The sequence below is a fragment of the Protopterus annectens genome, chromosome 4.part0 (genome assembly GCF_019279795.1).
Source record: "Protopterus annectens isolate FY-2018-M chromosome 4.part0, PAN1.0, whole genome shotgun sequence".
NCBI lineage: Eukaryota > Metazoa > Chordata > Ceratodontiformes > Protopteridae > Protopterus > Protopterus annectens.
In genome coordinates, this window is record NC_056733.1 from 1,796,784,409 (window position 1) to 1,796,798,271 (window position 13,863).

Sequence of the window (13,863 nt, forward strand, 5' to 3'; positions counted from 1 at the left end):
ATGCAAGTGGCAAATATGGGAATCAAACCTAAGAGTGCAAAGTAAACCTTGTTAGCACTCATGACTTTATTCCTTTGTACAGTACTGCCTAACAGAATAAATTTACATTTGAAAACCTCCTGCCTGTGAGTTTGATGTAATTTTTTGGGAAAATCATAATATTGCTGCACAAGGAAAGAATATCTTAAAATTAATGGGGCACTGGAAAGCAGCATGAATACAAATAGGATAGCCGAGCTAGCAAATATAAAAGTTTTTGACTGGGTGGGCAGCTTGAGAAAAAGAACACTTTGAGGTTGGCATATTTCTCAGGTTACCCGATATGACTGAATAGTGGAATTAATTTGTTAGGTAGGTTGCATGAATAAAACACCTTTAGGCAGCAGAATATAAGGGATTATATCAGATGGAATACACTCATATGAAAGGCTGGTGATGAACTGTGTGTCATAAGGGTTAGTAGTGTAGTGATCCTTTTTTTTGTGATCTTAAGTGACATTGCAGAAGATCTTGAAGGAATATTTTGCTAATGAGACCTTTGTGTACAGCATGACTGTTGCACACAAATTGAAAAAAGAATGAAAAGAGAACTTGTGCTGACTATCGGCACGCTGCAAGACATGGCGACTTGAATTCAGATTAGAAAATGGAAATGGTGCATGTTGGGAAATCGTCAGGATACCATCCTTCAGGCTTGACAAGCAAGGAGATAAATCAGCAAACTCTGTTTTTTCTGAAAACTCAGCTGGAGAATGATCACTGGAAGAAGATAGTTATAAGTGAGTAATTCTCTCTGGCAGGAGGTACGTAAAGCCTGAAGTCTATGAGCAGATGGTAGAGCTGCAGGAAGCAAAGCACCCCCCATGTAAGGTGCAGTACAGAAGGCACCCCCCATTTAGGATGTAGTACAGAGAGACTTTTCTATTTTTTTTTTTTGGCAGTGTAACAAGGGTGTGAAAAATGGAGTTGCTGTCCCTGGCACAAGGTATTTGTGGTCTGATCAGGAAGTGCAGTTCCTTCATTCTTTTTCTGTACCAAAATGCACTTCAGTACTTCTTGTTTGTTAAGCTGTAGCAAGCTGTTTGCTACAAATGCAACAAATGGATTGCTACAGTTTAAAAGCAGAAGTCTTTTTTTAGTCTTGGACTGCCAGATGAAGGGTGTGGACCTTTTTGTTTTTATTTAGTCCTAAGTTCAAGAGCCCTTCTGTTGAACATCTGTTTGGGCAGCACTGTGCTGTTAACAAGTATCTAAGGACAGCATTCATATTGAAGGAGAAGCAGCAGTAACAACTGAGGAAAGGAATATGAAGGTCGTTACACCTAATGATGTAAAGGTAGGGAAGCATTGTGAGACAGCAGCAAGTATGGGTGATGGAACACTGAAAGACAAAATAAGAACATTACTAAAAAAAAAGAACAGGAAGTTATCTCTGCAGAATTGTGACCCCCGACTGGAGCATTTTGTGCAGTTTTAGATACCTCAGTATCCTAAATGACAAGTATGTGACAGAGACACTTCATAGGAGGACAATAAAACTAGTGCCTGGTCTGTATCAAATGCCATACAAAGACCAGACCAGCTTAATGTTTGCAGTCATGATAACATATCAAAAGGGATAGCAAGGATGCTTAATTACATCCTAAAGTCACCATGTATTCTGTTAAAGAATATTTTTTTCGTCATCCTGAAGTCATTCACCTTGGAATTTCAGTGTATAATCTATTATACTAGTCAGAACGTGTTTCAGAGAATGCCTCCAGAATGGGGCAGAAACAAAATCTTTCACAAAATACATGGTGAATGTCAGAACCAGTTATTGAGGTCTGAGTCAGAACAGTGAGAGAATTTAATATTACCTGGACCAGGGATAAGGTAACTTTTAATGAGAAATGATTAAAAAAAAAAATAGTGTTTAAAATTAAACCTTCATGACACCTCCCAATTTTTTCTCTTATTAAAGCTTATTAAAATATACATACCACTGTGTTGGCAAATGTGGAGCATGATGGGAAACCAGATGCATGTTGTCATGTAGAGTGGCATGCATTCAAGTATCACATACTGCAGTGCAATGGCATTCAGTGTGTTTCATGTCGTCCAATAAAGTGGCATGCATCTAGTTCTACATCCTCCAGTACAGTGGTATGCATCCCAATAAAATATCCCCAGTACAATGGCATATATTTTGTTTCATACCATGTAGTAGAATTGACTGCGGTGGTGGTGCTGCGGTAGCGTTGTCACCTCACAGTAAGACGTTGTCCTGTTCGATTCTCAGCTAGAGCGTCTTCTATGTGGAGACCTACGTGAATGGGCGTACCTTTGTTGAAGGTTGTGCGTCAGGGCCGCCAACTCGGCATGTAAAAATCTACTGCCAATCATTAGTGGACCGGAGATCCGCTGTGGCGACCCCTAACCGGGAAAAGCCGAAAGACACAACAACAACCATGTAGTAGAATTGCATGAATCTGTTTCCACTTCCTCTAGGAAAGTGACATGCTTCCTGTTTCATGCCCTCTGGTAGAGTGGCATGCATTTGGCTTTATATCCAGTAAAATGACAACCATCTAGTTTCACATCTTTAAGCATGGAGCTGTGTACACTCTTCCTGAATAGTGTCCTCCATCACAGCAGGCAGCATATTGTCAAGTGCTCATTTCCACATCCTCCAGTACAGAGGTATGCATTCAGCTCTGTGTTCTGTATTACCCTGACAAACAAATTTGCAAAGAAATTTCACTTGCATCGATTCATTCGATGACAGTCTGCAGGTGTTTATGTCCAGTACCCTGCCTTCATCCCACTTTGGCTTTTTGAACTTCCCATATTTATGTAGCTGGCTTGACATTCTGTCATTGGGATGTTGGTCTTCCATTTGAGCTTTCTTACTGAGTTTGTTGTTGTCATTTATTTATTTACTTTTGAATGGATTTGCCTCGTTACAACTGCAGACTGTTCTAGGGATACTGGAGGTGTTTTTTCATACAAACTGGGGAAATATCCTGAGTTTTTAAAAATAACTGCCATAAGATCAGAAACATTTTTAATATCTCATCTGGAGGACAACACTTCTTGAGGACATTATTCACTTAATACTGCACTACATTGTTAGCATTGCAACATTAGTCCAGGAACCTTGTATGATGATAGAACCCACAACCTTCTGATGTTCTTGGCAGTGAGTGTGTGTCTGCTGAATTACCGACAAATGCTTTAGTGTATGTTCAGAGACTGTATGGAATAGTATTCATGTGGTGTCTTGCGACTCTTTCCGATACTCAGTTAGTTAATGAAACTTCAATGCTTCGTTAGACTCAGCAGCTGTAGTCATTTGAGGGGAGCAGAAGCATTTTCTATTTCATTCACATCTGGAGCTAAAACTCATAGTTGAACACGAAGCCAAATTGTACTAGTTACTTCCTTTTTCTGTGGTGTTTTGAAATATACTTAGACTTTGTCTGGGCACATTGGTACAGCCATAATGTATTTGTAGTGTAAGTACGGTACTTTTTGTTCTGAAAATTTAAGATCCTTGACAAAAGAAAAATCAACCACTGACCTTCTCATTAAGCTTCTAGATAAAATATTATATAAACTTTCTTTGCATTTTTAAGAGTTGCTCGAATGCACATTTATGTTGAGGGAGTTATTGAATAACATTGACTGTGTTATGAAATTAAAAAGGTTAAGGCCCATCTTCAGTGAAGCTCCAGAGTGCAGTAGATTATATAATTAAGTAATATGCCTATAGAAATCAACCCCTGAACCTCATAATGAGTCTCATTAGTAGTCCATAGCCTTCTTAATCATATACAGCAAATTGCCAAAAAATACTGAGTGTAAGATGGAACATTGCTCTTGTCATTGTCACTAGACGGATGTATTTTATATTATGCAAACAAAAGGGTTGTCATTCTGCTTTTCTCTCAGCTTTAAACCAAAACCAAAAGAATGACCTTTCCCCTTTAGCATACATCTCAACCTTTTAGTGCAAGAAATCTGGAGAAAGACTGACATAATGGGGGAGCAAAGGCCCAAAAATAGGGACATATTTTAAATATTTTTATTACACTCTTGGAAAGTTGCTAGAATAACAGGATTTGTGTTTTCATGCATTTTCTGAAGGATATAAAGTCTGAAATTCAAATACATGTCATTATTTAGTGACTTTGTTCCTTAGATCATCCCAGTGATTTGTTAAAAAAAACAAACTTTTTTTGAAGTTCAGACCAAAACTGTAATGCAGAAATCTGGTCATTTTGCAAAAATCTTTACAGTTAAGAGGTAAACAGATATCTAATCTCATTTGGGGTGTCTTAACTATGTTTACACTGAAATAATAACTGATTTATTGCATATATTGTGCATATTTATCCTGAGAGCTCTGAAATTTTAAGCTGCGTTTTGTGTAATTATTTCCAGGAGAGGAAGGACATTGATGTAGGAAAATCTGTACTGTGTGCAGATTCTTGTCAGTCTGAGAAGTTCAACTCATCATGTTCTTCTACCAGAGGTCAAATGAAGAGAAAAGTGTTTGGAGATCCATCAGACCAGCAAGAAGGAGCCATATGTAAGCATTTTAAATGCAGAGATCAGAAGCTTGTGGTTTGTATGTTTACTATTGGTTATGTATATTAATTTGTCAAGAGAGCATTTGAGATCATCTGTGGTGCTTGTTTCATCCAAGCTGCCTTAATGTGTGAACCTTTTCTTGCATTTGGCCCCTTTCAGAATATGCGCTTTCAGATAAATGTGGCTGTATCTATCGGTTGAAGTTAGTTTAATGTACTAGAACTGTAGCTGAACTACATATTCACTTTTGCATCCAGAAGTCTTAAATATGGCATGCATGTTTAGTAATTTAAAAAATATAAATAAGCACTAACAAATGTTTACTTTAGTGTCTTTTGGTAATGTTTCCCAACTTACCATCTTTACTGTAAATGTTATAGCAATAACCCACGCCTGGGTGTGGGTAATGCTGGATTTACCCACAGTTGGTGTGGTTTGGTCACGAGGGCGAAGCCCGAGTGGCCAAACAAAGACAACCGTGGGTAAATCCAACATTACCCACACCCAGAAGTGGGTTATTGCTATTATACAATGACATTATTTAAGAAAAAAATAATTACTTTTCTTAAATAATGGCATTGTATAATGCCTCCTTGCTGCCCTTCCGCAGCTGTCTGGTATTCTGTGGCAGTTCTGATGTACTGCGCATGCGTATGCTTACGCAGTACATCAGAGCTGTGGGCAAAAGCAACGGAGAAAGCAAGATCTCCCTTGCTTTTTACAAAGTGTCTCGGTATGTTAAAGGAGTTTAACATAGCGAGACAGCTTTAAAAAAAGCAACAGAGAATCTCCTTTGCTTTTTTTAAAGCTGTCTCGCTATGTTAAGTACACAAGGATGAACCAGCACATAAAGGATTGCTTCAAGATACTTTTATTGAAGTCAGATATAAACCAAAATAAATGGCTAATAAGCCAATACAAAATAGCAGACCGGTTTCGGCTTTAAGCAGCCTTTTTCAATGCTCAAAAATAAAGTTTTTGTCTGAAACATCTTCACCATTTCCTGGTCTTATATATTGGAGCCCTTAAAGAGACATACACCACACACCACCACAATAGCCAACCCAAGAGAGAATTAAAAAATAGAAAATGTACATATATAGAAATAAATAAAAATGATTACAGATAACATCCCATGCCATTATATCAAACCTGTGTATCAAAATGTACATGATAAAAAATGTACATAATGAAAAATGTACATGATAAACATGATACATAAGTAAATATATACACAATTAACCTATGTATACCTGAGTGAATATCAATCTGATAATTCAAAAAATTCCATAAATCAAAAAACAGAATCAACTATATATAGTTGTCTATAATATTATTCTGTTTCATTTAGCCCAGGCCTGAACAGTCCCCCTAATTTAATAATCCACATGTTCTCCATATGATTTAATTTAGTATGCCATCCTGCTTTGAAGTTCCTATGCAATACTATCTTATCAATAATAACAAATTTAAATGCAGCAGATGGGTGATCGATGGTATGTTTAAACAGTGCATTAGATAAATGTTTGTTCCTGATAGCACTCATGTGCTCACCTATTCTAAATATGACAGGCCTGGATGTTTGGCCTATATAAAAAGCTGAACAAGTGCACGTTGCTAAATAAATCACCCAATCTGAACTGCAATTGGCGAAAACCCTAGAAGTGTTCTTAATTGAGAATTCAGTTGTTTTAGAGACATGTTGGCAAGCAGTACAATGGCCACATGGGAAACAACCAACTAAAATATCACCAAATAACGTGGTTTGTAGTGGAATGGTAGGAATATACCTTTTGTAATGAGTGAGGTAAGAATTAATGTTGCGTCCTCTACGATACGAGAACGAACATTGTTCAGGTAGGATAGTGTTAAAAAAATCATGTGACTTCAAAATGTCCCAGTGTTGATTAATAATGTCTCTGAACCTATCAGTGTTGGTGCCATAAGTAGTTACTAACCTCACAGGTTGACCAGAAGATGCCCACTCTTTCGATCTATATTCCAATAGGCCTGTTCGTGTCAAACATTTGGTTTCATCCATAGTAAGAGAAAGATTATGTTTGTTATATCCACGATTGATGAATCTTTCTGACAAGTCAAGGCTGCAAGTAGAATATTCTTGTTCCGAAGAACAAATATGTCTGATACGCATGAACTGAGATTTTGGGATATTTCGGATGATGTGGTGTGGGTGGGAACGTTTGGCATGTAATAATGTATTGTATTCCGGAAATTTCCGATGGACAGAAGTGGCCAAGGTGTTTTCTAAAAGCCTGGTGATGACCACATCTAGAAAGACAATCTTATCATGCTCAATGTTAGCAGTGAATTTGATGCCAAAAGAGTTGTTATTCAAATAAGACACAAATTCGGCCAGCTGGTCCCTGTCTCCACAACACACCGTCCAACAATCATCTAAATACCTGCGCCAGATATCTAGATCTTGAATGTATATATTCCTTTGAACATCATATATGAATGCTTGTTCATAATATCCCATAAAAAGATCTGCGTATATTGGTGCAAATGATGCCCCCATAGCAGTGCCCTTGATTTGCCAGTATGCTTGTCCTTTGAAGTAAAAAATATTTTTGCGTAAATCAGTTTCAGTCAGTTTAATCAGAAAATTGTTAAAGCCTGTAGAATACAGATCAGATTTATATAACCAATATGAAACTGCAAGAATGCCCACATCATGAGGAATGCTGGTATATAGGGAAGCAACATCCAATGTGCAAAGCCACCAATTGGGCTCCAGTTGAGAATCATTAATAATGTTTAAAAATTCCGTGGTATCTTGTATACGGGATCTAACTTGTTTTAATAATGGTTTTAGGTGGTCTGTAAGAAAAGCTGACAGTGGCTCCATTAAGGAGCCTCTGCCGGACACAATAGGTCTGCCCGGAGGGTGGAGAGGGTCCTTATGTATTTAAACCTATTTAACATAGCGAGACACATTTAAAAAAAGCAACAGAGATAGGAAGATCTCCGTTACTTTTTTAAAGCTGTCATGCTATGTTGAACTCATTTAACATAGCGAGACAGTGTGTAAAAAGCAACGGAGATCTTGCGTTCTCCGTTGCTTAAAAAAAAAGAGTTATACTAATGGAAAAAGTCTGGGCGACTGGACCTTTTTCTATTAGTGTAACTCTGATTTACAACGTGCATGCTGACCAATCAGCGTGCACGTTTTTGAATATTAATGGGGGGTTGTTGTATAATTCCTGTTATGAAATGATTATTCTGAGAACTAAACCCTCAATGTGTCACATGGCAGTTATTTTCATGTACTTCCTTATTGTTGCAGATGATAGTTTTACAATTGATATGCTATAATGTCATCTTAGGTGGTGTATGTCTTAAAGTAATGCACTCACAGGTTCTGTACACACTATTGCGTTTGACAAATGGTTTTACCGGATTGTTGATAAGAATAATTTATAAAACTGCAAGGAAAATAAATAAAACTAACTATAGGAAAGATTTCGGGTGACCATGCATAAAATATCTCTGCAGTGTAGCTGAGAAGTCACCTACCAGCATTTATTTTATTGCCTATTAATCAAACATATTTGCTTAGGTTAACAACACTCTCTGCAAACAGACTGCATGCATCAGAAAACAGATGTGCTGTATCATTCTATAGATTTTCTTTTTGTAGTTTACTGTGCTAGTTATACCTTTCATTCTTTCAGTCTGATACCTCTAATTCACGCTCATAGTTTCTATAGGCTAGTCATACTGTTTCCTTTCACAGCTGTTTTGAACAAAATAATATTCATCTAAGTAGAACTGGAGCTAGACATCTGGCTTCTATACAGTCATGTCTAACACCAACAATAGTAATCCATCACAGCCATACTTACACATACTGCCCTCCAAAGTATTTACCAGCTAAATTTCACAGACTCAGTCACATTAAATACTACAACCCAAGAACCAAGAAATGCCAGGACCTAATATGTAAATTCTTAAAACACACTTTGAAAATAAGGCTTGTAATTCACCTAATTGATGGTGATATATATCCTAATCCAGGCCCAAATTCTACCATAACCCCTGAGCCACGGACACCAACTCTTAATAATACACAATTGCTTACCAGACCCCCCAACTCCCTCCTAATAGCTCATCTCAATATTCACAGTATTAATAATAAATTTGCCCACCTACACGCCCTCATGGATGTATATTCATTTGACATCCTCTGTCTTACTGAAACTTGGCTCAAGCCAACAGCGCAAGATAATGTGGTTATTCCTCTGGGCTATAATATCCTGATATTAGACCGTAGTTCTAAAAAGGGTGGAGGAGTAGCTATATTATACAAATCTGGATTACAAGTAACCACCATAGACTCCATACCTCCACAAACTAGTAATGCAGAAATTCTTATTTCCAAAATTCAGCTTAACAAATGCAAATCCATATATATCATCTGCATCTACCTCCCCCAGGCAATAATACTAGTACCTTAGAGGCTATTCTAAGTTGGCTTTCCACCAACTACTCACAGGAAACTATAGTACTCGGTGACTTTAATATTAACTGGAAGGGTTGTACATCTGAACAGCCTGCTACTTTTATAAACCTTTATGGTTTTACTCAAACTATCACATCCCCCACTAGAACCAATAAACATAATTACAACGAAAGTACCCTTGATTGGATTGTTACTAATACTAATCACCAAACTTACAAAGTAGGTACCCTCCCTGAAGACATAAGTGACCACTCTCTCACCTTCTTAATCAGGTATAAGACTGATATTCCAAACCAAACCATTTATAAGACAGTAAGGACTAACAACAATTTTAACCCCAACAACTTTCAAAAAGAACTTATATCTTGTGACTGGTCACCTCTGAAACACCTACCATTAGATGTTGCAATCACATACTTTAATTCTAAATTCTTAGCCACTCTAGATTGCCATGCCCCCACATGCTCAATTAGAATAAGGACTAAACCTGGGCTATGGTTTTCCAAAACTACCAAACAAAAAATACTTCAAAGAAATAAACTCTGGGCTAGCTGGCATACAACAGAAAGCCCTTCAGATCAATTAAAGTTCAGACAGTTAAGAAACAAAACAAAGAAAGCCATATTGTCAGACAAAAGAAACTTCTACTGCCAGCTTCAACAAACCCACCAAAATAAACATCAAAAATTCTGGTCAGGCATCGGGTTGTTCAGTCACTCCCACTCCCTCAGGCTCTGATCATAACAATCCCAAACAAATAGCCAATTCTTTTAACACATTTTTTTCAGAGGCCATACAATCTCTTGCTAATCAGCTGTCCCCCTGACACCAGATCTTTCTCATCAAATACCTCCAACAGCCCACCAATATTTCATTTTCAACCTGTTCCTATATCCCTTGTCTGCACCCTCATTCAGAAACTTAAACCCACCACTCTCTCTGCAGATCTACTACCTGCTGAAAACCTGCAAAAAGCTGCAAAAGCTATAGCCTACCCCATATCCATCCTCATTAATAGAACCATTACTGTTACTCCAACAGCCCACCACTATTTCATTTTCAGCCTGTTCCTACATCCCTTATTTGCACCGTCATTCAGAAACTTAAACCTACCACTTTCTCGTCAGATCTACTACCTGCTGAATACCTGCAGAAAGCTGCAAAAGCTATAGCCTACCCCATATCCATCCTCATTAATAGAACCATTACTGAAAGTACCAACCCATCAATCTGGGAAAGTTTCACATATTATCCCCCTTCATAAAGGTGGCACTTCCAAAGATTTATCTAACTATAGACCTATAGCCATACTATCACCACTGGCAAAAATCATGGAAAAATCTATTCATAAGCAACTTTTAAACTACCTACTACAAAACAACTTATTGGCCACCTGCCAACACAGCTTCAGACCATTTCATAGCACCACCTCTGCTCCCTTATCCTTTACTGATTGCATTAACAGAAATCGAGATAGTGACATTCTACCCTCAGCCCTCTTTATTGATCTGTCAAAAGCCTTTGACATGGTTAATCACAACCGCCTCATAAATATACTCAAAAACTTGTCATTGAATGCCCTTGCTATATAGTGATTCCAATCCTACTTAAATAACAGGAAACAGGCTGTACTGTGGGAAAATAAACTGTCCTCCCACCTCCCAGTTGCCCTTGGTGTCCCACAAGGCTCCATACTGGGTCCTCTCCTCTTCTCTGTCTTTACAAATGACCTATTTTCTGTAATACCACAAGCTACCTGTATCCAATACGCAGACAACTCCACACTAATCTGCTCTGCCACTTCTCCATCCAAACTTCATTCCCTAACCCAAAACGTCTTTAGCACAGTAGAACATTGGCTTCTACACCGATGCCTCATCCTGTACCCTAAAAAAACAAAAATGCTACTATTCACACCCACCCGCAGGGCCACCCCACTAAACTTTACAGTTACATCTAGCAATGGAACTATAATATCTCCTGATCCTACCACAAAACTACTTGGAGTACTAATAGATAATAACCTCACCTTTGAGCCTCACATCAACAACACCCTAAAAACAGTAAACAAAAAAGTAGGTTCCCTCTACAGAATCAAACCCTTTCTGACTCCACTAGCCAGGACCACTATTGCTCGTACCCACTTAATCTCAACCGTACTATACGCCTCCCCTATCTACACTAAACTAGGTGAAAGCAATCTGAACAAACTGGTTATTTCCTACAACAATATTGCCAGATTTGCAACTGGGTCAACCTATAGAACCCATCATTGTAACAATCTTAAGCAACTAGATTGGTTAGAATTGTCAAATCTAATACTTTTGAATCAACTAATAATTGCCCATAAGATCTTGTATCAACCAGCAAATACACCTATACTCACTAACCTTATCACTTCCTATAACAATCTCAAGACCCTACGCTCATCAAACAAACTATTAGTACAAATACCTAAGACCAGTAATGCAGCTGGTGACTCATTGTTCTCTACTACAGTGGGTAAAACCTGGAACACCCTCCCTAATCACCTAACCTCCCTATCCTCAGTTGCCCTATTTAAAAGCAAATTGAAACCTTACCTTAAATCACATTGGTTATGTCCCTGTGCTAACCCAGACCAACTTCCTACATTGCCGCTGTACACTAATCTTCCTACCTGTATAAGCTTGCTTACTTAACTACTAACAATATTTGTGTGTGTATTTAAAGTTCGATAGTGTAACTGAACATACCTTGTATGCATATCCATAGCTGGTTATGTACTATGATTATTTTTATTTTTTTTCCTGATTAAGATATTATATGCAATGATATGTTATGATTGACACAACCTTGAATTGTACCTGTATTTTTTGTATATTTTACTCTGTGGAGTTTTTCTCCCCAGGCCTCCACTAAAAATGGACATATATCCAGTTGGACTAGCCCGGTCAACAAATGTAAAATAAATAAGTAAATAAATGTCTAGTCATATGTGTGACATCCCCTCACTGGGCCAGTGATCAAGGAGCCTGAATCTTCACCACTGACACTGGAGAGGGACGGTCACTTGGAATACAAATGGATACACTCAGTATTTTCAGAAGCAGCTCTCTGCACCAAGTACAATTTCCCTTAAGAGCATACAGGGAACACAGTCATCCTGGGATCTGGATTTCTTTATATATGTCTCCATCCAGAGCTCCAGTAAGGCTCCTCACTAGCACAGCTTTAGGGGTAAGTCGAGAGCTGAGTGTCCAAGCCAAATCTTCCAGCACCCTCTCTGTGAAACCAGTGCTTCGTGTCCTTGCTCCAAGTAGCTGACACACACACACTGTGAAGTTTGATTTTCGCACACACACCTGGGAAAGGCTGGCACAGATTTACTTGCTATGCCCCCTTCTGCCCGGACTATAAGGTAGTTATCACCAGACACTCCCCCAGCCAGCTACTCTAAGGCCCTTACAAAGAGTATCCAATTATGCTGTACAATATTAATACTAATACAAATGGTAGAAGTTGACTACACAGCAAGACTCTCAGGAGAGGCCCCACAGTCTCACCAAATAAATATAAACACTGTCAAAGGTTAAATATTTTATAAAAGGACCAGCCACAATAAAAGTTTTAAATATATTTAATATTAAACAATAAATGAACATGAAAATACTGAATATATATATATTTGCAGCAAACCACATAGTTCAAATCACAGGAAATATTAAAAATAACATTGGACAGACTCAGGCAAGTAAAGAAAAACAATATCTAAACTAAGTTCCACTAAATTTTCCTGACTGAATCTAGGCGAATTACTATTCCCTACTTACTTAACAGAGCAAGGCAAGATGAAATATGTGAGCAGTCTTTCTACTCAGGCTCCTAAACAGAATACTCAGCACTCTGAGACTCCTCTTTGTAACATCTAAAATATAATTTCCAAGAGAGCTGGCAGAATGAGCTCATCTGGTCACCTGGATCTAGTTTCCCCCCACTGGGCCAGTGTGGGGATGTCACAATATGCAACTGTTTTTTTTTTTTTGTTTTTTTATTCGCGTACATTGCCTTTTTTACCAGCCTCCATATGTCTCAACCTCTTAGACAAAATCTGGACAAACCTTAAATAATGGGGGGGGGGGGGGGTGACGACAAAGGACCAAAAATAGGGACAATTTTTTAAAATATTTCCCTTATAAGCTTAGCAAGTTGAGAGTATAACGGATTTTCCATTAGGATGAATTTTCTGAAGGGTATGAAGTCAGAACTCAAACACCTGCTATTATTTTCTGTCTTCCATCCTCAATGATTTGCCAGTCATTTGCCAAAAAAACAACAAAATTTATGAGGAACACATCAAAAATATAGTGCAAAAATCTGGACATTCTGCGAAAATCTGCACAGTTGAGAGGTTTGCTCCACGTTCTTCAGCCAATTCTTGAATTGTGGATATCATATGAAACTAAAGAACTATTTATTTCCTGAACTTACAGATGCCTTTACTCTTCCTAGTGACAGACCACAGTCTTTTAAGGTACATGCTATGGTAACTTTCATTTATGCTTCTAGTTTCAATAGAGCTCAGCTGCCATTTCCACAGGTCATAACTAGGCTGTTTGTACTCTGTACTACTGATGTTTTATGAAAGGGTGGTTTCATGCACAATCAAACCCTTGAACATTTGTAGTAGTGTAGTATATATAGGGCTGAGTATGCTTAAAATTTAGTAGGAAAATATTGTAAATGACCAGAGTAGAAGGAATGTTAATTTTGATGAATGTCTCGCAGAATTTTATAATTTTCTCATATTGTGACATAAAATAGAT

General features: G+C 37.9%; 1 protein-coding gene across 1 annotated transcript in view; it reads left to right on the plus strand.

The window, feature by feature from the left end:
- LOC122800026 (LON peptidase N-terminal domain and RING finger protein 1-like) overlaps positions 1 to 13,863 on the plus strand; it is a 770,380-nt gene that overhangs the window by 336,854 nt on the left and 419,663 nt on the right. The window contains exon 5 of the mRNA XM_044069488.1: positions 4,426 to 4,573. Coding sequence (XP_043925423.1) covers positions 4,426 to 4,573 — 148 coding nt within the window. The remainder of the gene's footprint in view (positions 1 to 4,425; positions 4,574 to 13,863) is intronic.